This window comes from Cyphomyrmex costatus, unplaced genomic scaffold, assembly GCF_001594065.2.
Source record: "Cyphomyrmex costatus isolate MS0001 unplaced genomic scaffold, Ccosl1.0 scaffold441, whole genome shotgun sequence".
Lineage (NCBI taxonomy): Eukaryota > Metazoa > Arthropoda > Insecta > Hymenoptera > Formicidae > Cyphomyrmex > Cyphomyrmex costatus.
In genome coordinates this window covers 1,161,188-1,185,994 of record NW_017278652.1, presented here as the reverse complement: position 1 = coordinate 1,185,994, position 24,807 = coordinate 1,161,188, and the positions used below count along the sequence as shown (strand labels likewise).

The following is a 24,807-nucleotide window of genomic DNA, read 5'->3' as shown; positions in this document are numbered from 1 at the left end:
ACAGTATTTAGACGATTTCTTAGATATTAATGTGAAAGTCAATTCATTCGAATATAATTATGATTTCTGACATATTCGACGTAGTAGGCTGCAAGACTAGTTAAAAATGTACACAAATTATAAATTAAATTAGGTAAAAACGTATACTGGGGGTAGGAACTCGTAGTAAAAGTTCAGATTTTCTTTTGTATGTTCTCTATTCTCTATTTATGCAACTAAAAATACTACTTGTGCCTGTCTCGACAAAAGAATATTGAATGTGTGAATGAGACGTAAATTATAGCGAAGACTGAAGCGTTGTGATATATATGTGTTGGATTTCGATTTTCTTTGGAATAATCTGCATAATATAAACGTCTAAGACGTTTTATAGACTTGCCTGAATATATTATTAAAAGACGTAACTATTTATGAAAAATCTTAGAAGATATAAATCGGGTGATTTATTGAAAAATGTAAACATAATTTGTCCAGCAAATTAAGAAGATACACTGTACTTTACAATGAACTATTATAAAGAAAGTAAACTTTTTAAAAAGTAATATATAATTAAATGATAAAAGAGAAAGAGAGAGGGAGTAATATTATGATAAATTTTTTGTTCAAATATCATAGTCTATTGGATTATTTGAGAAATTTGTATGAGTTTTTAGTTCAACAACTGAAACAATTTTAGAATACTAAATGAAAACTTTATTCAAAATAATTTTTTGTTTTGTACTACTTTCATCTATGTTTTAGGCAACTATAAGATTCCGTCCTGGAAGAACTTGATTGGTTTGAAAGCAAAGAAGTCATTCACGTGATTTTTTTAGTCTGCAAACGCGTGCAATTTTTTTTAGATAACCAAAGATGTGTAAGATTTAGCGTTTTAATAAAACACATCATCTGTTTTGTTCGTCGTATGGTTACTTGCGTTCGGTTTAAATTGTCTAATAGTATACATCAGTAATTCGGCTTTATGGCAGCAGTCTTGCATAGTCTTTACTTTTGTCCTTCGCGTCACTTTTGTCCTATCGCAGTAATAGTAAAATACATATCGAAAATGTATTTATTCATTCTCCATCTTCACAACTTTTTGCCAGTAATACGCACAAACTCAACTGATACTTATTCAAATTTTTAAAACGACACGAATCTGAAGGATGAATTGGTCAATGTCTAGTTGCTGCTAATGTCCAATGTAATCTCGGTAAAATATTTACTAAATGATACGTAAAAATGTTACTTTTATGCAATATATAAATGTCGTCTACTTTCAATCACCTTAACAACTTACGTAACACTTTATAAAGACATTTTCTGAAACTCATACAAATTTTTCGGAACTTAATTTATACACTCATGTAGTTATCTTTTTGATAGATTTAAATAGAAATTTTTTTTAACAATATTCGAGAGCATAGCGAATATATGAACAGATAGTATTATTTTCTTACAATTACTTGTAATTGTAAATGGTAATAAGCTTCTTAAGTCAATAGTAATTTTAAAGTTGCAAATATTGTTAATTAATACAAATAATATAAAATTTTTATATAAAAATTGAATCTAGTAGTAATAAGTGCGTACCTGATTTTTACTAAATTTGAAGTATGTTTGTTTGTTTGTTTATTTATGGAAAGCTTTAAAAAGCGCGCAATATAATAGTAAATAATTTCTAGAAAGAAATTTTGACGTTTCTATTACATTCTCCATTGTGACACAGTTCTATTATAATTCTTGATATAACAATTATTAACAAAACATTTATAATGAAAGCATATAAAACATGTAAATAAAGTTATGAAATTCAAATTTATAGAAAAAAGTTACAATTTACTTTTAGAATAGAGATTGATTCGCAAATATTGATCTCTAAAGTGTACAGATACAAAAATCGTTCCTGATTGTTAAAGTATTTCGATGATGTAGATTCTCGAGTATAATGTGAACTTCGATGTGGTATACAATCATAGTTTTCAGTTCATCAATTAATTTAACAACGTGATTGTCATGTTTTTCTCTGAGATCTTCTAAATTATTATTTGATAATACTTTTTTTTGTACAGTTTCTAGTCTTCTTTTTCCTTCGTTAAAAAGATTACAAATAAACATCTTACAGACTATATTTTCTTTGGTCGTAGGAAAATGATATATCCAATTAATCAATCTGTTTTAGGTGATTCCATTCAAATTCTCTGGGTTTTTGCATTTAATCAGACTGTGTAAAACAATATTTTTGTTTACAATAATAAAATTTTCCAAAAAAAACTTAACTAATAAATTGTAGTACTGGTAAAAGTTGACAAATTGAACATTTGTACGATAACTTTTGTGATCGAACGAATAACTATGAATTCGAGAGGAACATTTTGAAAAATTCGGCATTTAGTTGTAAAATGTTTCAAAAACTTTTTATGTGCTCCTATATTTCGAGAAACATTGAAATTTATCCTGTTAAAATTTCAAAGAAATATTCATATTTGGTTGAGATATGGCGAGTTGAACTCAAAAATCTATTGAAATTTTTTCATTTAAAAGTTATTTTTTTTGTTTATAACTTGAAAACAAAAAAAATTACAAATTTGATTTAAAGACAAAAAAGATGCACTATGAAAGTTTTTACAAGAATCAGTCGTCAAAATTGAAATTAGAGCGATGTCCAAAATTAGCCCTACGGATAATACTTATCCTGCGAAATCCACACGCGATCCCCTTATAAAATCTAGCCCCTTGATTTAATAATCTTATTTGACTTAGCACAAATTGATAATAAAAGATAAAATTCCATTCGCCTGAATGGAACTAATATTTGTTTTGGTAAAATAATACATAACGAACTAATAAAGTATATTCTTATGATTTTATTAAATTCATCTCATTTAGAGTGCACATACACACATTTTATTTTAGCATAATAAACGTTAATTTATTGATAGTAAAAAAATATATTATATACACACACTGGCTTAATTTAGTTAGACCAAATATTATGATCGCGCATGTACCTTTTATATATATATATATATATATTTGTTACATAAATTTACTTTGATTTTGTCCTAATTAATTATGGGTGCAATATATATATATATATACAGATGAAAATCTGTGATTGATTATATATGTACAGTAATAACTTTTACTTTATATATTCGCTTTTTTTGAGGTAACTAAGAAATCTAACGAGAGTCAATTCTGAAGTTGCGCATTACATTATTATACTTTTGCTTAAGAGTAATGGTATAAATATTGAGTAATTATATTATTATGTATTATATTGGGCAGTCATAAATTCCTTTGTTTCATTTTGTATAATATAATTAGTCATTATTGTCAAATGTGCTATACATATCAAATATTCATTATTGAATATTTGATATTTTTATCAAGAAATACAAAGAATGTCATATATGAAACTTAGTTATGAAAGTAATCGAAAACATATATCTACCAGGTAATTATATATATATATATATATTCTTAGTTTCTTAAGTATTTTATTTTTTATATATGCTAAAAGATTTTTATATTATTTTTTAATGGTTTTGTATTTCTTCACATTCAAAATATAAATAATATTAATTATACAAATAGATTATATTTAAGAGTGTCAAATAATAAGATCTCCCCGTCGAACGTAAGAATGCGATAGGTTCATTTTAGACGCAAAATATTCAAAATACAGCGTTCAAATTATGGACTTATTTCATTCTTTATACCAGCCATTCAACTTCATATAAGAGGATTTGTTGACCACCCTGCATTCGGAAAGAGAAAAATGCACTCGTTTCGGTTTTGCGATATTATGAGCGAATTTTGATATCACAGATGGCTTTTTTCGATTTCTATTGATATATACCTCAAGGTTTTCGTTCGAAAAAGAGAACTATGTCATCCAGCGCTATTATATAAATTTCGAAATATCGGAATTGCGATTCTTTTCCGAATTCATTGAAACTTATGTTTTGGCACATAAGAATATATAAATCAACTTTTCTTCTTTTTCTTCAATCCTTAAAATAGCGAATTGTAGGTGTATTTTCATTAATAAATTAATGATAAGCTTAATTGAGTACCGATCAATTTTTTCCCCATGGCGGAAATAAATTTTCAATTTTTCACGATTCCGGTTTAAGATATATGATCGGTATTCTGCTGCCCCTATTTTAGATATATCTTGTATACATTTAACAATAGAAACAGTTGATATTTACCACATGAATTTAGTAATTATGAGTTTTGATAGAAAAGGGGTCTCTTACTTCGCTAAATATAACAAAGTAGGAGTTTAAATCTAAAACAAATTGCATAATGTATAAATACACCTAGATTAGACCGCTAGATATTTTCTAAAATTAGAGACGTATGATACTCTAGCCTCAATTGAATCTTTACATCATCTGATTATCTGCGATAAATATTTCGTTTTCTCATTCAAGACCGTAATAAAAATCAAGAGTTTCTCATCCAATAACATAAGCTTCATTCAATCCACATACAGTTAGGCTTCCATTGCATTTCCTTATCAGGTATAAGTTAGTTTTCCTACGTTCTTCCTTTTGTTCAGCTTCCAATCATATCTTAATGATTAGATTGTCAATATTGAAATGTATGGAGACTGGAGTGCAAAGACAAACAAAACTATCTTGATCCTGACGAGAAAGAAATTTGGAAGCCTAACTGTAAATACAACAATGATACATAACAACGCGCCACACTCTTTATATGACGATATCTTCGGTGAGAATTATCATACAGTCATTCGCTTGCGCATAATCATGTTCACATTATCAATCGACGATCGACAATATGATTTTAAAATATTATCGTGAAAGGCATTGAAAAGTTAAAATTAATTACGAGACAGGCTAAAAAGCAACGCATATGGTTAACTATCCTGAGGAACAAGATGGAGGACAGAATATTATATTGTGTTTATTCATGTGTTTATTTTAATAAGTGTGCAAAAAAATTTTGCTCTAATCAATGATTTTCAAACCGTAGTTAAAAAAAATATATATATACATATAAATTATGTTATTTAGAACTAATGTGTGAGATCTAGTGAAAAAGAGAATTTAGTCATTACTTAAAGACTTTAGAGCAGACCTGTCTAAGATTTTATTTGCCACAGCTACGAATCCGCCTCTTCATAGTTTCGTTTAAGATACTGAGGAAACAAAAAAAACCCCTAGGACAACCTATCATTGAGCAGAGCTTTAGGATTTATTTTTTGTTTTCTCTTTATCAAAACGTTAGAGAACTCGAATCGTTTAGTTCGTGACCATTATTGAATAAGTCCGATTTAGAGCATGAATGCCGTTACTCAAAGAGTAGAGGTTTTTTTGAACATTAAAATTTTGTTACATGTGAATTCGATTGCTCTAAAATTATGTACGAATTTTGGAATATTGCCGTGACAGAAGTAAAAGATTCAATTCAGGTCGACAGATCTAATGTGCGATTTGTACTTCCTCTCTTGACTTGTAAGACATCTTATTCTTCCGTAGGCAAAGCTAAGTAAACAATGGTGTCATGTATAAAAAAAATTTCTAATCTATTAGGAACAATTTATTGGATTACAAAGCGATTATGTAAAAAAATAGATCAATTTTATTCTTTTCTTTTCTTAAATTTTGAAAATATACATCTTTTCGTTCATGAGTCAATTTAACCATATATGCACTACTTTTTAGTCTGGTCTCGCATATTGATAAAAAAACCCGATATCATATTTCGGGTTGAGAATTCATCTCGCAAGATATAAAAGCGTGGCGCTAAAATAAATATTTAATAAAAAAAGAAAAAGAATTAGTAAAATGACTTATACAAATAGTAAAGATTGTAAAATGATATAGAGATTACTGTCATATACATATATATAAATAATAATAATAAAGCAAGTCAATACGCTATCTAGTGTATCCGTAAAAAAACTCGGTGAAGTTTCGCGACAAAACTTTTTGACGTACATTCGAGATTTTTTACGTTTCCGTGTTTGTTTTGTGCATTATACAATTTAGAGAGTAGTAACACCTATTTTGCATGCTGATATTACAACACTTAACAAACATTTAAGCCTGTCCAATAAATGTTACGACTAGTCTTAATTTCTAGTGTCATATTACCAAGATGATTCATTTATCTGTATTTATACTGAATTTGGAGCACTTTCTTTTTTTTCCAATGGGATATGTGGAATTACGAAACGTTCATGGATTGGTAGTAGCTTTATTTCACCGATTTTGTTTTCTTTCCCGCTTTTTTTTTAATTTTTAACAGATTCATGCGTTTATGTGTGTGTGTGTGTGTGTGTGTGAATGTATGCTTGTAAAAACTAATCTCGTTAACGATGCTAATCCGATTTAAACGAAGAAAACTTGTCTTCTACAAGACCACATGCTGAAGTGTTGATTAAGAGCAGTCAGAACGAGAACCGTAAACAATATGCAAGGCGCAGGTGGAATCGAACCACAGATCACGAGTCGAAGGTTTAAGAGCGTAGCTACTAGGCGTTTCTGTATCTTCTTATTAAATTAAATTAATTTCTTATTAAATTAATCTCCAAATAAATACGGAGATCAATACGGTCAAAACATGAATGTCGTGAATATAGGGAAAAATGTACATCAAAATGGACACAGAAAACACAGTCGGCAGGCATCCCTGTAGGTATGATTTTCGATTCACAGGAGTTTGTTCCCTTATGTCTCATTAAGCGGAACTTGGAAATACATAATCAATGCGAGTCAATAACAAACGTTATTCCAGTAGCTCTAATGGAAGTGATCTACGGAAAGGCTTTTGCGATTCGTCAGCGTTAATTGCACATTTCGTAAATTCTGCTCGATGAGAATGAGATGTAGGAAAACACATTTTAGCGGAGCAGAATTGGTGAAATAAAGCCACTATCAATCACGAATGTTCCTCAGTTTTGCATCTTATGGGAGCACCTTCATTCTGAATTGTACTTTTTTTTTCTATTCAAAGGTTTAAAGTTTCTTTTAGGGGCAGCTTCGCAACTTCAAAGAAAATCCTAAAATGCAAATAAAATCAAATGAACATTGATAACTTACGAAAAATACGTTTTATATGTATACAAGATGTCTCAGAATACGTATTTCGACAATTACCCATATGCAAAGTGGAAAAGTCCTTTAGTATATTACAATTTTCGCTATAGTTAATGAAATATTAATTTCTGAGGATCACTGAATAAGCGCATATTCGTCAGGCCTACCGTTTAATAAAAGCGCGCGATAAGATACGGTCATCCAAAGCGGGGGTTTTTTTTTGCCGTTTGTAATAAACAAATCCATGTTTAGCGATCACAATCTGACCGTGAATTTAATGGTAGACTGGGTGAATTCGTGCTTTTATTCGGCGATATTTAATAATTATTTGTTAACTATTGCAAAATTGCAAAATGATACAGGATCTTTTGACTTATTTTGTCTGCTCTATCTGCATACGAGTGTTGCCACGAAAGTTACCGAACATCTTACACACACACACACAAGATGATTCACTTAAATTGATGATCTTGAATGTTTCACTTACTTTTAATGATATAAAAAATATTTTAAATAGAAACGGAATGGTTTCATCTAAAACATTTTTCGTATCATTAAAATAAAAAGTAAAATATATAAACTTTTCAATTTAAGAGGATTACTCTATATAAATAAATAAATAAATAAATATATATATATACTCGTATATAAAATCCATGAAAGAAATAATTTAATATAAATAAATATATAATACATAAAATAAAGGTAATTAAATACTTACTTGTGGCTATATTTGCTGCGGACAGTTTTTAATGTTTCTTTATGTTTTTTATGTAAACTTTGATTCAAAAGATTGCAAATGTCTCTTATGTCGTCCAATTTATAACCGCTATAGTATTCTAATGTTGGATTCCATCCTCCTAGATCTTTCATTAGCAATGCTAGTAACAACGACGCCGCTGCCATTTTGCTATCACTAAACCTGATCACCGTATAATCCATCAGCGAGTGTTCCAATATAAACCGAGCCAGAGTTAACGTGGGCATAGAGACCTTGGCACACTATTTCAAATAATAATGATTGAGTTAATGTGTAGATCCTAGCAGATTTTTAAAACAGATATTGGAGATTAAATTTTAAAATACTAAAGTAAATAATCTCCAATAGAAGAATGTAATTATATTTTTTCTTTTATATAATTGTATTCTTTCTTTAATATAATTGTATTCTTTCTTTTATGGTCTACACTAAATTTTATATATAGTTGAGGGTATATATATATGTATGTGTATATTATATATATATATATATATATATCTATATAAAATGTATACATACTTCAGTAAAATGGGCCAGGAGCGAACAATGTTAAATCATATACTTTTTTGTAAGTAGGTATTGTTATGTACGTCGAAAATAGATTTAGGAATTATAATTCTATGCGTATCGCAAAATATACGATCGTTCGTAAATACTTACTATTTCTCGTAAATCTTAAGAGTAGCAAAAAATTTACTGTAAAAAGTTTACGTAAAGTTATAAGCATTACAGTTTGTGATTTTACGATTTAACGATACATTTGCTTAGAATTGACCTATCAGGCTCGAAATAAAGATGCTCTTTAGGGGAGTATCGTTACAAGGGAATAACTATTTGTAATCATCATTACTTCGTTTAACATTACCTTGTTGTAATAATGATTTAGTAATGACATTGTGAATTTTTTATGATGCTAATATAATACTAGAATTGGAATAATAAATAATTACTAATAACAGATTAGAAAAGTAATTCGTTACTGAAAAAATAATTCGCAATCTGTAACTCGGTACTTTTTAAAATAGTTTGTAAGGAGTAATGGAGCATAAATACTGGCCATAGCCGTAATTTGTAAAAATTAACCAATCACATTCGAGTATTCCCCTCTCATTCGACTGTAAGAAAGAAAGCTCCCTAACTGCATGACGTTACTCATTACTTATTATTATACTTTTTTTTAAATAAGTAACGCGTAATGGTGACAATTTACTTTTAAGTGACTTTCCTAACTTTAGCAAAACCTCAGCGTTTAGTAGTTATCGTTATAGTTATCAAATACTGCAACATAATTATCAAATTGTTATTATAAAATGTAATTGTAAAAAAATAACGAAAAAGTAACTCTTTTATTCCCTTAATTCAGATTCGAAATGGAGTTACGACCTATTCAGTTACCACTATTACTCACTATTCACTTCATCATCAGAACTGTCAAGAAAATAGTATTTTTAATATGCTCAGACAACAACTTTATTCTTGCGTTTAAACGTTTGGCATGTCTTAGGTTAGTTACCACATTAATGACATTACATGACACCATGTCACATTTGTTCTCTTACTAAATTAATAAAGTTAGCAAGAAAATAACAATTTGAAATAAGATTGGAACATCGAAAAATATTTCTGACATAAAAAGCATGTTACAAAAATTAATTTTATAACAAATTGTATAAATCAGTTATAATAATATTAAATATTGAATATAAAAGAGAAATTAATTATGCCAGTTAATTCTGCGGGAAAAAATTAAAAAAAATATATATACCCTTTCTAGTTTATAGTTACGGACTGTAAGAAGCTGACGGGGAGGTACCCTGGACACACAAAAGGAAGTTTCATTAATGTTATAAAATATATAATATTAGTAGTATTATAATAAGTTAAATTTATTAGTAAAAAGTTTTTTAAATTATCACATATATGATAATATTCACTCTCTATCAAAGTTTCTTTTTTCTTCCTGTTTTTAAGACTTAAAACCATATTATTATTTTTCTAACTTCCTCTACAAATACATACAGATGTCAAATGTGTTCGCTCGTGACCCAGAACTTTTAACAAAAATGTTTGAGATTTTTTACATATTATAAAAGAAAAATATCAGATGCGTTTTTGCCATTCGGAGGAATCGAATATGAAGCTTCCCATTTGTTTAATGATTGTTATTATAACTAACGATATAAGTTAGTCAAAGCTTTACGCATTAATTCCTATCGATTAAAAAATATATTAGTTTTAAATCTATTTCGAATAATAAAATCTATCTTTTTTTTCTTTAAAAGAAAATTATTTCATTTACGTCTAATACATTCATTTAAATCCTAGGACGTATAAATTGAGAACTCTGTGCATAACTTACCCTGGCATAACGCCGAAGGAATCTATAAGAAAGAGGTATTCCCAGGTCAAAATTGACTACTTTTAAAACATTCATTTCCATTTTGATCAGCTCTCTCTGTGTGTAAGCGCCGTCACATATATACAAGAAATCTTCCACCATTGGTGGTATTCTTTCCTAAAGCCAGAATTATGAAGTTTTTATCACACGAACTTATTTATTGTTCATGACGAGAGTACACTTTTATTAAGCAAAGTTTGATAGAGATATAATTATAAAATTTACGTCAAATTTGCTTGCTATGAAAAGACTTGCAGCGCCGAGCAGTTGTAAAGTCTCTTTTCCGACTGTCATTTTTGTCAGATATAAATCGACAAGTTTTACAGCCAGATATAGAGTCTCATGGTTCAACTCAAACGATTCCTGAACCTCAACCATCCAGTCGACTAATAGTGCTCTCATCCATTGCGAAAGACATACTTGCCGGTCCATGTAATCGCCGACAGGGAATAAATGTTCTCGATTCTTTAGATACTCGAAAATATCCATTGCATAGTGTGATACCTGGTATGGGTCTAGCCAGTTTTCAACATCAAAATCCCACTGAACGCCTTCGGGTAATACTCTTACAGGTATGGCAATCAACACAGTGGTTGAAACTTTATTCTCATTCGTAGGGGATGTGGGTTCATTTTCTTCAGCTATCGTCATTGGTTTGTCGTTTGTCTTTTCATCAACCTATAATATATATTTAATCTATTACTATAAACAGAATAAAGTAAAATAAAATATTGTGTATTAAAAATATATAAAGTATAAATAGTAAAATATTAAAAATATAATATATAGTACAATCCTGCCTTTTAATTTAAGAAATTATTATATATAAAATTTGTTTTATTATTTTTTATAAAATGACTTTAGTCTAAGTTTTACTTTAGTCTGGTTTTTTTAATTTTATATGAATGAAAACGTGAATTCTAAAACGTAATACATAAAATATTGCAGTTTACCTTGTTGCTACTCCTGCGAGTCTTTTTTATACTATCATTAATGTCTTCCAAAGCACTGACGTATAAAGAATTATCCTCTGATTTTTCTAAATCTGCACTTCGTCTATTATTTACAACTTTGCTAATAGTCTCTGTTTTATCATCCTTTTTAAGAATAGGCTTAATACGAGGCGCTAGTTTTACTTTCGCCGGTACAACTTTTGATGTAGTAACATCTGCGGGTTTCTGCGAAGCAACTTTACTTCCAGCTGGCTTGGGCTGAATAACTACCTTTTTTGTTGGATTATGCCCTACTAACGATGTAGTAATGGCCTATCAATTCATAATATAAAAAGAAATAAATACATAAATAATAAAATAAAATAAAAATAAATTAAACATTAAAACGTTTATATTATACGATATATTTATATTAAATTTTTATTTAAATTGATTTATTAAAATTTTATTTACATTAAACGATTTAATTATATTAATACGATTTAAACAAATTAAAATAGTAGTCGGAATTAAGTCGTTGTTGGCTCGATTTTCGTATTGATATCTATCTACTGTTTTCTTCCTGCTACTTGCGTTTTCACAACAAGCCATTGGATTTGCATAACTAAGATAATGTGTGAAGTTTTGTTTCAAGAATATGACGTCTAGATAGTGTCTTGTGTGTTATTATTATTAAAATTCCTACATCGAATATTTAATCTAATTATATTTATGATATCAAAAACAAAGCCTTGCATGCTTTATTATTATATGTTCAACAACTTGTTATACAAACAGCAAGGAGTTAGTAGACATAAAAATATAGTCAAAAGTTGCATTTAAATTTAATCATTGAATTATGGTATAAATTTATATTTTGTTATAATAATTGCAGAGTATTTACATTGGTAATATTTGTAAAAGCGTATCTCTTGTTCGCTTTTTCTTTAGATGGCGAAAATACATCTGATTTTCGCTTGGCGCGAGTTTCTCTGCCATTGTTGGATTGTTTTAATACATTGCTCGATAAAGAATTTTGACTTCTGGTTGTTATTCCTTTCCTCAAGGTTACAGTGTTGTTTTGTCTATTTTGCCCAAGAAATACTTTTGGAGGTGCCATTTCTTTGGATATGACAAACTTTGGTGCTTCTGTTCCGTATCTAATTGCTGTTATTTATTAGATATAATTAGTACATAAGTTTAATTCATAATATATACATAATATATATAGAGTACAGTGAGTCAGAAACAGATAATTTAAATTCTGACATAGCAATTTGCTAATATTTATTTATCATATCTAGGCTGGGTTGGTTCCACTTTTTGATAAACTTAATTTTCTCACTATCTTACTTTCTTACTCTTTTGTCTACTCAATAGCTAAATTACCATATAGTTATCTGAAGATGAAACAACTAGCCCTTAGTAATTTTAATTTAGTTTTAGTCTGTGACTATTGTACATTTTTTATACTTAGAATATGTATTACTTTTTGATGATTGTATTTTACTATTACTTATATGTTATTAGCCAAAAACATTGTTTTGTTTGTTTACTGATTAACATTTTGATGAAATCTCTCATTGTCAGTCACTCAATACCATCCAGCTATCTAACTAATATGTTACTTAGTTTGCTTTTTAATGAAGGACTGATTGACCACCATCTCTCAAGTAGCGTGATGCAACAGTCTTAAATATTTATTTGTATAAAATTAACATTTTTGCTTATGTGGAGAAACGATTTTTGGATGCTGAAAACGATGCCGCAAGCGAAAAAATTCTAGCATGTCAGATTTCCAAGATAATTGAGATTTAATACTTAAAAAATCGTTTTTTTTTGCGATATTTGACATTTTTTTTTTTTAATAAAGAAGGTTAACGTTATCTTGAAATTTCAGGAGTCATGAATGTATTGCTCATCCCCTATAAAATGAAATTTTTTTATTTCAATTCCTTATTTTTTTAGCCATGTTGTGCCATGCTATGAACAATGAAAAATAGGAACACATAAGATGGAATCCCTACATTCAAAATAGTTCCTATCTTTAATCGTTCATAACATGGCTGAAAAATAAGGTATTGAAATAAAAAAAAATGTATTTTATAGAGGATGAGCAATACATTTATGACTCCTGAAATTTTAAGATAACGTTAACTATTTTTATAAAAAAAATATAAAATATCGCAAAAAAAAAAACGATTTTTTAAGTATTAAATCTCAATTATCTTTGAAATCTGACATGCTGGAATATTTTCGTTTGCGGCATCGTTTTCGGCATCCAAAAATCTAGAAGACACATGGTCCGATTTAAAGTAATTTTTAAATGTAAAATTAGTGTAATTAATAATATACAGTATATTAATAATATACAATACTTCATTAATAATGTGGGTTTTAACAGTGGCTAAAAAAAACAGCTGCAATAAAATAGTTATAAGTCCACTTATGCAAAAGAATTAAGACTATTCCTGAATTAGAAATAGTGAGAGAAATGCAACGAGGTTATGGAAACATTTTACATTCTTTCCCAAGTAGATTCAAGATACTCTTTTGATTCGGGACATTCATAGAATTCGGTCGTATGATTCGGCATACGTTTCTCATACGAATTGTACCGAAAAACTCATCGAACTCGTTTCCAAAATGAAGTAGAATTATCTCGCCTTCTGTTGATATAGAAATTTAAATAACTCTCTGTGATAAATCCGTCGATTTTATAGATTTTCGGTGCACGAGACGGCGTGTGTTGGGGAAGAAAACGCGGGAAGTAGAGAAGAACCGAGCTCCACTTCGTGGCTTCGTTCGGGGTCGTGAGATCGTTATTCCGTCACCTTCGATGGTTCGGGAGATAACTGAAAACAATCGCGACGTCGAAGGCTGGCCCACGCGAAGACATAAAGGACGCGAACAAAATATTTATTCGAAATATATATGAGCAAACATGGTGGAGTTGCGATGGGTGATACAGGATGCCTCACCGTGTATTTTCCGTGCGTGTCGCTTGGCATGTACCAGGAACGTGCGAATGGTGTACTTGAGTGACTCGGAATGCTCGTATATCCGTGCGTGAACGGCGAAAGGTTACTTGTTTATAAGATCCTCGCATGCCGCGCGCAAGACAGCTGTGCAATCTCGCCGTTACTTTCGCGCGTCCCCCAACTCGCTGGCCGGTGACTACAGTTCTCGTTCTCTCGGTCACACTGAACATTGAGTTGAGTTAGTTCAAACTCACAGTTACGGTCATTTGCAGCGTGACGATTGGTCGGCGTGGAGTGCTCCGGGCCAATCGGCAGCGTTGCCGCGGGCGACATCTCGCGATGACGCGTTAAGTCAGGTCGCTAGAGATCGCATAGCTTTTAAAAATCTTTCGAAGAAAAATCAGAGATAACTTTGGTTCATTGGGGGGACCACTTGTGCTTTTCAAACTGCTAAGTTTCTTAACTGTGCTTTTTTTTATCTCAATGAAATATTAATAGCACAATCAAAGATAAATACATATAAATTTATTATATATAGGTAAAGAATGTTTTTTTAGACTTCTTTTACCTGCTGTTGATATTTTCTTATATTATAAATTATTCTTTTTAGATAGCATCTATATTTTTTCTCCAAAATACAAAGTTTTATTATGTCATAGTTTCATTACAAAATTGTTATGTAAATCAAATTTATTTTACAAAATTTACTTACATCTATACTCTTAATTAAATTCTTAATTAATTTAAATAAACATCACTATATGAATGCTTTATACTGTGATTTGTCCAATCAATATATTCGAGATAAAGATGTAAATTATCAGTCTGTTTAAAAAAAAAAAAAAAGAGCACAATTCCTATTTTCAGTCGCTGTATAGAGAGTACGGCGGCTATCTAGTGCAAAGCAGTGCAAAGTATATTTGATTCCCTTTACAGAGAAGCACGTCATTAGACTGTATGTTTCATTCGTTCATGACTGTGCTGACTGTGCCGTTTACGCCGAGATGCAATACGAGCGTTTCGTCGTGAAGTACATCGCGGCGAATAATTGCTTCGCACATCTGTCGACTACCTGGTTGCGCCGTTTGGAAACTAAGGTTAGCTCTCGTTTTACGTAATGCAGCGATCTTTGTCATCAATACCCAACCTCTACCAAACCTTTCCGTTGTCAAAACAAAGTGTCATGTGACTACCGCGCGCTCTCTCGACCGCACTAGCGCTCGTTACGGCTGTTGCGAGCGTGGTATGAACCACCAACTATGTAACTTATAGATAGGAAGTTTTAACACAAAATTTTAATTCAATAACAGCGAGTATCATTTGAGAATGATCTTATATTAAGTTCGATAAAAGAGTAATTTTCAATAAAAAGTAAAATAAAAGTTTTTATCAGGATTGTGTATTCTAACGTTATCTGTGTAACATATGATTTCAAAAAGATCTTAAGAAAACCTTACTGCCACCTACAGGTATAAAATCGAAGCTGTTAGTCATCGACCTAACTTTTTACTTTTCAAGTTCAGGTATTCGGAATTGCTCCGAACCGCTCGTCGGCACTACAGATACGCTTCACTAAACTGGCTCGAAACTTGATTAAAAAAATATGAATTTTTAATTTTAACTATTATTAGAACCTTATTTTTAAGACTATAAACTATCATTTAAGGCTAAAAAATTCGAATTTTTTGAAGCCTCCAAGTAACTTTAAGATTACATGTTGAATTTTTACGTATTGTTTATTTATATTATGTTAAGTTTACACGATTCTTTTTTATGAAAATTTAAGCAATGTAATATATGTAAATAAAATAATTATAAATTGAATAATACAATACATAAAGAAGTAATTAGATATAAGTTTTACGATTGTAATATTTAATTTTAATAATCGAAATATTTGACTTTAATATTGATAATATATATATATATATAAGTGAGATTATGCAGTATATAATGAAAAATATAGGCTTTAATAATCTATATACAGATTGATGTTTACACATATGATATGTAAAATAATTTAATAATAATTTACAATAATTAATAATATAAAAATTCTTTAGATTTTTTGATAATATTAGCGACAACTTAATTACAGGAAAATGCAATCGAAATATCACACAATGAAAAGAAATACTATCTTTCTTGCATCGCTCGCGTTAATAATGACGAAACATTTTGTATTGGTGCTACATTCGCGAGAAGTTTAAACATCCAAGAGGGAGACGAAGTATTCGTGTCCTCTGTGAAAAGCGTTCCCTCGTTAAGCAGCGTTCGGATTGTTCCTTGCACGACAAATGATCGCGAACTTTTGGTATGATAATTCTTACAGATCGACTTATTATGCTAATGATGAATAAATTAATCGATTGTCTGTATTCGCGATAACAGGAATTGCAAATGGAAAAAGTACAATCGAGTCTCCTGAGCCAAGTAAGAATCGTCGCGAAAGGACAGCCGCTCGTGGCGTGGATCTCAAAGTTCTCCACCGTGACTTTCATTGCGGGCAAGTTTTATGTTCTTTGTATATATCTAAATTATCTAAATATATTTCTATATTACTTTATATACAATGTAAAGGGCATACAAATTAAAAGATATTCTATATGTGATCCTTGCAGAGGATTCAGAGCCGAAATTCGCGTACGGGCTGCTCGAGGAATTCTCAGAAGTGCACGTGCTTGATGCAATCGCAAGCGCGACGATAAAGGACGCGGTCATTGAAAAGGCTAACACGAAGATAAGCAATCCTTTGGCCAAGATCTCTCCTTACTTCGCCAAAAGAAAAGATCCTCGCGTTTTAAGAGACAACGCCGCAAATTATGCGTTACTGCAGAGCTTTCGCAGTAAAAGCGCGCCTCGCGTGTTCCGTGTGTATCCTCTACCGGACTTCCGATCTTTCGATCAATTCAATGCCCACGACATGATCCTGCGAGGTCCCTATCACGTTCTGATTCCGAGGAGCCGTGTGCCGAGAAACATAAAACCGAGGGGAATAATGATGTGTAAATTTATGACATAAATGAATTTTATTTAAAATTCGCGAGCGTTAATTTTTTATTGTACACAGAAAGAATAGTTTTGCTGAAGTACTTGTATACATATATAAAAATTAGATCAGATACATATCTGAAAATAATTACATTGGATACTTAAGTTAATTGCTTGATTTAGTCTAGAATGTCTAAATTTTTTGTATTATTATTATAATCGAAACAATACGACTTATTCTCAATATAGATTCACTACGTCGAAAGATATCAATATCTGTAAGTTCACTGTATTGTATTCTTCTCATTAATTAAGACTATATTTTTAAATCTGCATCTGGTGCAATTTTTACAAACTTCAGGAAAATCATTCTTTGTGTAAATAGACTTAAAACCGATTCATTCGCAGGTAAAATAAAAAAAGTACCAGAAAATCGGCAGTATGTTAACGCCACCAGCACGGATTCCATAAAGGACGATGATCCTCTCAAGCCTCCACAAGAACTTGTCGCGAGAATTTACGTTCTCGAAGACATCTTGGACAAGTGCTCTGCGTCGCTAGACAGGGAGTATTTCGATCTGAATTCGATCCACTCCTGCATGTACGTGTCAGCGAGTTTGAGGATCACTTTAGGATTGAAAGCTGGAAGCAGAGTGATTGTGCAGATGATCGAGGGAGATGAATCACGGTCAAGGCCGTCCTCGGTGAACGTTTTTCCCTTCAATCAATCGGTAACGCCGGAAGTTTTCGAAAATTACGTGAAACTCTATTCGAGACACGAGCCGTTGTTGCTTAATTCGGGTGCGACGATTTTATTCGATGATGATGAACAGTGCGTCGTGCGAATGTCACCCGCAGATTGCGATTACGCGACAATAGATGGAAAGGATGCGGAAGACTTGGTCGTCTTTGTTTCGTCTGCGTCGGATTCGAGCGACGGGAAAATTTGTCAGAATTGTCCTGAACAAAATTCAAGAATAGAGAAAATTTCCATGAGGTAATAAGACGTATTATATTTATGAGTTATAAGTCATAAATATATTTAATATAAACCCTAAATTTATTGCATTTTCTTGGAAAAATGGAAAAGCAAAATATAAGAGTAAATAAAGGACTAACAAAATATAAAAAATAAATTATTTTTTAATAAAATCTGTTTAATTAACCGTTTAATTCGTTAGAACGTTTACGTCAATTGTGGGGGTGCTTCGTACTTATGATCAAATTAAGCTATACTTACTGTTCATAATAATTATGGCTTTGAATCATTGCCGCAAGTATTAGATAAACCAAATTTTTAAGTTAGATTTATATATTGTGTATAATAAAAAAATTACAGGTGTATAGAGGATATTCTACAACATTGCGAAATCGCACTTGATCTTAGCTTGGGTTTGCGAAGAGCAGTGGACTTCCTGTACGATCGGGAAAACATTCTGATCTGCGGGCCCACAGGTTCCGGCAAAACAACCGTCTGTAAAAAGCTAATTGAGCGTTATTGCGAGGCACCATGTTTCGTGCATACGCATATGATCGAGTGCAGGTCGCTGAAAGGTAATATCGCGCCGGCTTTTCCGCGCAATTGGCGCAATTAACTGCGATATTGCGATGAATCTCTTTGGACTTCCGAATCTTTAAGGACTTTAAATGCGAACGCTTATTTTTTTCTTGTATAATATGCGTAGAAAAATTTGACTGTGTTCTCCTTTTAATTTTAATAAATTATAATAAATTCATTTAAAAATTGATGTAATCATATTTTAATTTATTATAATTTAGAAAAAAAGTTTATTGTTTTATTCATAAATTTTAGAGTTCGCTTTAAAACAATTTATTAAACTTGCGTATATATTTTCAATTCAAACATACATTTGAATTATTAATATATAAATTGACATTTATAATTAAAATAAAATTTTTTTAAAGAAACTGTCTTTCACATTTCTGTAATATTACTTACATCTTACGGTATTTATCAAACACAGTAATTATTAATTAGGCAAAAAGGCCGAAACAATGCAGAAGATTATTACATCTGTTATGAACGAATGCGTGTATTATCAACCGTCCATACTGTTTCTGGACGATTTGGAGAGCATTACCAGTGTGTCATTAAATGACGAGGAAAATACGATAGACGCGACGAACGCTTCCAGGTACACAGTTGCATTTGTTAATTGGTTAATTTAAGCCGAATGGCAATTGTTGATTTCATTGAAAAGCTAGGCGAAACATTTCTGTATGACCTTAATAATTGCGTGGTTTGCAAATTGATGCTCGTGATTATTATTCATACTATTCACAGATACATTTGTAGATATTATTTTTTAAAAATTAGTCTTTGAAAAAAAGTTTATAAAACACTTTCCAATTTATTCTCTAATGTAAAATGTTTAACGATCGCCTTGATCGAATCCTTAGTTAACTGATCTTAAACTGATTTTAGAATTACCGATATGCTGATCAACACCGTCACGCAATACCAAGAATTTCATTACATCTCAATCGTTGCCACTTGTGTCGATGTCAGCAAGATCGGTTTGAGATTACGGCCGACTAGAGGAGTGCAATTCTTTAGGACTGTCCTGAAGATTCCGAATCTCGAGAAGGTACAGGCAATTCGAAATTATTGCGAAAAATTTAAGGAAATTTTCAATTTTTTCGTAAATTAACAGAAGATTTAAAAATATATATACAGGACCGGGAGGAAAAGTAAATAATGCTCAAGAGTAAATTCCTGAGATTATTTTAAGACGAAATATTATGACCGTGTTATATACTTGTATATCGTGTTTAATTTAAATATTGTAAAATTTGATTTTTTTAGTTCGTATTTCCTTTATGCGAAACTCGATCGATCCAATTTAGAAGTTTGTTTAAAAAGAGCAATAGAAAGAAAAATATGTATAATGCATCAGTTATATTTTATATATTCTAACTTCCTTTCTTTGTATTAATATCTTATTTATCGGTGCATTTCTCGATTAACGCGTCTTCGTATTTCCGCACCTTCTTAATTAAACTCCCCCTATCCCATGCCAGTTCTCTCGTTGATTTCTGCGTAACACTAACTCATGTCGTGGCTAACCAGGTGGATAGAATCGATATTTTGCGATTAACGCTCGAGGACAAGTTGTGCGTGCCCGGAGACATGAATTGGAATTACTATGGAAACAAGACCGAGGGCTGGATGCCTCAGGATATCGTCGATCTGGCGGAGAAGGCGCGGTTTGTCACATGGAAGCGCCATGGTAACGAGATATACGAGTGATTATAAAAATATCAATGAACACCGTAGTAATTTTAAATAAAAAATTTGACCGAAAGAGAAAAAAATGATCGGTAAAAGCAAATATATTTAACAACAGATGATGACTTTTATCGTAAGATGATCATAAACTATTTTATAATACTATCTATTCGTAACTATAGCTATATATTTTTCATTTATAATATCGTATGTTATATTTATTCATTTCTATCTATTTAAAGCGGCAGAAAGATTGAAAACACCAATTATCGTAATGGAGGAGGACGTTAACACCGCAATGGAGGGTTGCACGCCGATGTCTTTGCAGGGCGTACAGTTGTACAAAAGTGACGGTCATTCTTGGTCCGACATTGGCGGACTGGAGAGTACGAAGAGCTCTCTTACGGAAATTCTGCAGTGGCCGCTCAAGTATCCAGAGGTTTTCAAGAATGCTCCAATAAAGCTTCAGAGCGGTGTTCTATTGTACGGGATGCCCGGCACTGGGAAAACTATGCTGGCCAAAGCGATCGCCAGCGAGTGTGGTGTGAATTTGATCAGCATTAAGGTAGAACAAGGACTTATTTTTAATCAGACGCAAAATGAATTTTAATTTTTTTTCAATTTCCTAAATAATTTCATAGTTATATATAGTTATAGTTACGTATGAAGTCAACGGAGCTATTGTTTAGAAAACCCAACTTGGCAATTTTTAGTTAGACGTATATAAATAAAATTTATCAATAATATTTAATGCTTTGTTTACGATGTTTTATTTTACGCATCATTTCACATTTAATTAAAATAATAATTAATGACGATTATATACGGTGATTCTTCCGTCATTTGTTAAATAATATTGAACTTTATTTTAGGGTCCAGAATTATTATCCAAGTACATAGGCGTCAGTGAAGAGTCTGTTAGAAATGTATTCGAAAGGTATAATTCCTCAAGACTATTTTCTGTTCTTTCAATGTTGAATTTGTGTGGATAGATTTTTTAAAAATTGTATTATTCAATGAAAAATTCTTTATAATGTTTTAAGATGCTTATTAACATTGATATCATTAAATTGTCAATTTAACTTGTAATATTGTTCGTACTATCATAATTTCAGTTCAGGATTGCGTATTAAGACCAAAAGAATTAAATTAGCGCTCAGTTTACATAACCAGATGTATACCTATATAAATTTACACAAGAAATATTTAAGCACTAAGATCCACTTTGTCTGAATACGGTAATGCTTATATTTAATTAGATTTATTTTCATTGGTCTATAAATTCGTATCATATTATATAAATTTAATTGAAATATTATTAATTGTAACATCTAACCCAAATAAGGCATTTTTTACTTACAATTAGCTGTGTTATTCACATATCGGCCTCATGTGTGTTACTTATTGTTGTTTATTATATACTATTATATATTATGTTACAGAGCCCGTCGCGCTAAGCCGTGTGTTTTATTTTTTGATGAATTTGATAGTCTTGCACCTAGGTGAGTCATAAGGCAAATGATTCTACAATGTTTACCTATCCTATTCCTCATTTGTTAGAATCTTAATGTTTTTCAATTTTGACAAACGCGTATATTTTATTTTAATTAGACGCGGACATGACAGTACCGGAGTCACCGATCGAGTGGTGAACCAGCTACTGACACAGCTTGACGGGGTCGAAGATCGCGAAGGGGTGGCGGTCGTGGCAGCATCCTCAAGGCCCGACTTATTGGACCCGGCTCTTCTAAGACCAGGTCGTCTCGACAAGTGCTTGCAATGCCCTTTACCGAATGAGGTAAATATAATTTTTACCTTCCTAACTGAGCGCGACTTCATATTAATTATTGTTCATAAAGAGATAATACTAATTTTTTTCAGATGGAAAGAGAGACAATTTTCACAATTCGATGCAATGCTCAAAATATAGATACAGCTGTGCTGGATCTGAAAATATTAGCCCAATTGTCTGACGGATTTACTGGAGCTGACATCAATGCAACGATTACTTCGGCGAAATTGTTAGGATTTGAGGATGCCTTGGAGACTGCTACGGTGAGTGTATTTGAAGTTCTTTTTTCCACAGAAATAAATAAATCAAAAAGTTGCATTCAAGAAACAAAAAAGATTTTCATCTTTAAACCGTTGTATAAATATATGGTAATTTTTTTTGAAATATATTTTGTGTGATTGAGTTTTTATTATTTTAATTAATTATTAATTAATAAAATTAATTATTATACATTAATTTTTTTAAAAAAATTATTATAAATTAATATTTTGAAAGCCTATATAAAAGAAGAAAGAAAAGATTTCTGAACTTGTTTAGCTCTTACGGAAATTTTATAATAATTTACTATATGTATCTCATAATGTTTTAGATTTACCTTTTTTTCATATTAATATTAATAAAAGTGAAGAAGATAATTTTAATTTGTTTATTATTTATGCATTATTCGTTAATTGATTTAATCACTGCTCGGGTCTCGTTTGTTTGATCATTGATTTAGAAATTCGATATCTATCGTTTTATCGTCTGTATGCAGAAATGATTCCTAAGTAGAAACGTAAAACATATAATTTTTATAAAACGTAAAAAATGAAAATAAACAGATACAAATCTTGCGTATCTAATCAGTTTTCTGTGATAAGTTCGTGAAAGATATTCGGACAAATACAATTTAGTTAGGCAATTTCAGTTGTCAGTTCGTGATCGATCTGTCATTGATTCGGAGTCTCTTGCGGAACAGCAGATCGCATCGCTAATGGCCGAACCGTTTTCTTGTTGTTGTTGTCGTGGTAGTATCTAGCGCCATAATGAAAAGCGCTTCTCGCGCGACTCCCGAGAATCATTTGTAGGGTAGCTTCCGAAGTAAGATAGTGCGTAATGACGATAATATCGTTAGGTGTGCACCCTACGGTGTGCGTACACACGGGGGCGCGCCCGAGCGCGGGCTGGTGATAGGGGGAGATCGAAGAGGGTTGGCGGAGGGGGTTGAAGGTGCCGCGATATAACCGAGGAAACGTAGACCAGGTTTATTAGCACACGGTGCCGAGAGCGACCGGGCCACCCCCTTCAGCGCTTCGCTTCATCCCCCGGTCTCCCCACGCCTCGCTGAACGTTGAGGGGGTTATTATCTTATGCGTTATAATGATACACGGTTTAAGGCCCGCAGCAGTCCTGCAAGATCGAAAGCCAGACAGCCATTCCGCTAGTTATGGCGCTCGTTAATCTCTCAGACGTCTTCGACGTGTCTATCATCAACCCTCGCAAATGCTTTAATTGTTTATTTATTAATTTGTTTATATATAATTTTATTTTCATTTGTTTATTTATTAATCAAATTTTAATAATTTTTCTGCTAAATAGATATAAAAGTGTTTGTGACACATTTCTCTTTAACGAAGCTAAACTTTCGATGGAAAATAAATGTATAATAATTATTTATTTTAATAAATTTCGTTCGTTTTTTGCAATGCAAATTAAAAGAAATAAACGGTCTATACCGAACTAAATGAATTTAATGTTGTTTTTAAATTTTATAATATAAAACTAACTAAAGTATCGTACGTTTCGGAACTCAGGTCCTTTTTCAGCGATTCTTGCAGAATTTGTATTTGTCGTTGGATTGAGATAAATATTTTCTTATGATGTATGATGATGTGATACAGACATGCTGATATAACAATTATAGTTCGGATTGATTTTCGAATTGTTCTCAATGCGAGTGTATTGTAAAGGCATGTGAGACAGGATCATCATTACAATTCAACCGATCGAGTTAAACGTAGATGTTTGACAATGACAGTTTTATGTTTTCATTTATATTACAAAATTTAAGAATACTAGCCTTTTCCTGCGCGCGCTACGCGCGCGATTCAGAATTATTGGAGATACACAAACAAATCTGGAAAAGACCAAACTGGTTTGTTAATCCCCCTAAAATTACAACGTAGGTTCTCTCTTTACTTAATTTTTTAAAAAATTTAAGCATTTATACATCCTTAAAATTTTTTTCTGGATTTGTCTAATTTATGAGATTATTATTTGTTTTTTCCTTTTTTTCCGTTAGTTTTAATTAACTGTCTTCATTTTAAATTATTGATTTTCGTATTTTTTTATTTTTTTATTTTTTCCCGCTTCTTGAAATACTTATGAAGATGATGATTTTCGTCTTCTTTTAATATTATTCAGTTGTTCTTCGTTTTTTTTGATATTTTTCATTCGTATTTTTTCGAAAAAATCATTAATTTAGTAAAATGAATTCTCAAGCAATCGATACGAACTCGAAAAATAATCACTTGGGGGATGTTACAATCTTTTTTTGTGTATAACTTTTTTTTGGAGGGTGGACAAATGAAAATAACGGGTGGACAAACGTCGACAAACAGTGGACAAACGAATGCAATAATGATTTTACCAATATTCGCATTTAG

At 31.2% G+C, this 24,807-nt stretch overlaps 2 protein-coding genes across 2 annotated transcripts in view; one reads left to right on the top strand and one right to left on the bottom strand.

Annotated features, from left to right (window-relative positions):
- Positions 1-6,916: 6,916 nt before the first annotated feature.
- CycB3 (cyclin B3) lies at positions 6,917-14,335 on the bottom strand. The gene is made up of 7 exons (XM_018544426.1): positions 14,130-14,335; positions 12,053-12,315; positions 11,170-11,481; positions 10,442-10,894; positions 10,178-10,333; positions 7,780-8,060; positions 6,917-7,021 (listed from the first exon to the last, which is right to left on the bottom strand). Exons 2-7 carry the CDS (start codon positions 12,266-12,268, stop codon positions 6,970-6,972), a joined length of 1,470 nt encoding a protein of 489 aa, XP_018399928.1. The 5' UTR covers positions 12,269-12,315; positions 14,130-14,335; the 3' UTR covers positions 6,917-6,969.
- A 714-nt stretch (positions 14,336-15,049) lies between these two features.
- The window catches only part of Pex1 (peroxisomal biogenesis factor 1), an 11,874-nt gene continuing 2,116 nt past the window's right edge, over positions 15,050-24,807 (top strand). Inside the window, exons 1-14 of the mRNA XM_018544436.1 lie at positions 15,050-15,226; positions 16,228-16,443; positions 16,521-16,635; positions 16,751-17,134; positions 17,529-18,117; positions 18,460-18,674; positions 19,120-19,276; positions 19,567-19,729; positions 20,212-20,371; positions 20,619-20,935; positions 21,243-21,307; positions 21,813-21,872; positions 21,982-22,168; positions 22,252-22,431. Of these exons, the coding sequence (XP_018399938.1) occupies positions 15,134-15,226; positions 16,228-16,443; positions 16,521-16,635; positions 16,751-17,134; positions 17,529-18,117; positions 18,460-18,674; positions 19,120-19,276; positions 19,567-19,729; positions 20,212-20,371; positions 20,619-20,935; positions 21,243-21,307; positions 21,813-21,872; positions 21,982-22,168; positions 22,252-22,431 (2,901 nt within the window). The 5' untranslated portion in view covers positions 15,050-15,133. The remainder of the gene's footprint in view (positions 15,227-16,227; positions 16,444-16,520; positions 16,636-16,750; positions 17,135-17,528; positions 18,118-18,459; positions 18,675-19,119; positions 19,277-19,566; positions 19,730-20,211; positions 20,372-20,618; positions 20,936-21,242; positions 21,308-21,812; positions 21,873-21,981; positions 22,169-22,251; positions 22,432-24,807) is intronic.

What these genes read in the sequence shown, in the direction of transcription:
- CycB3 (XM_018544426.1), bottom strand. Translation starts at nt 12,268, where the DNA reads ATGGCACCTCCAAAAGTATTTCTTGGGCAAAATAGACAAAACAACACT. An exon ending in CTTTTACAAATATTACCAAT is followed by an intron (nt 11,482 to 12,052) that starts GTAAATACTCTG and finishes ATGAATTGATAG; the next exon opens with GCCATTACTACATCGTTAGT. An exon ending in CTCGCAGGAGTAGCAACAAG is followed by an intron (nt 10,895 to 11,169) that starts GTAAACTGCAAT and finishes TATATATTATAG; the next exon opens with GTTGATGAAAAGACAAACGA.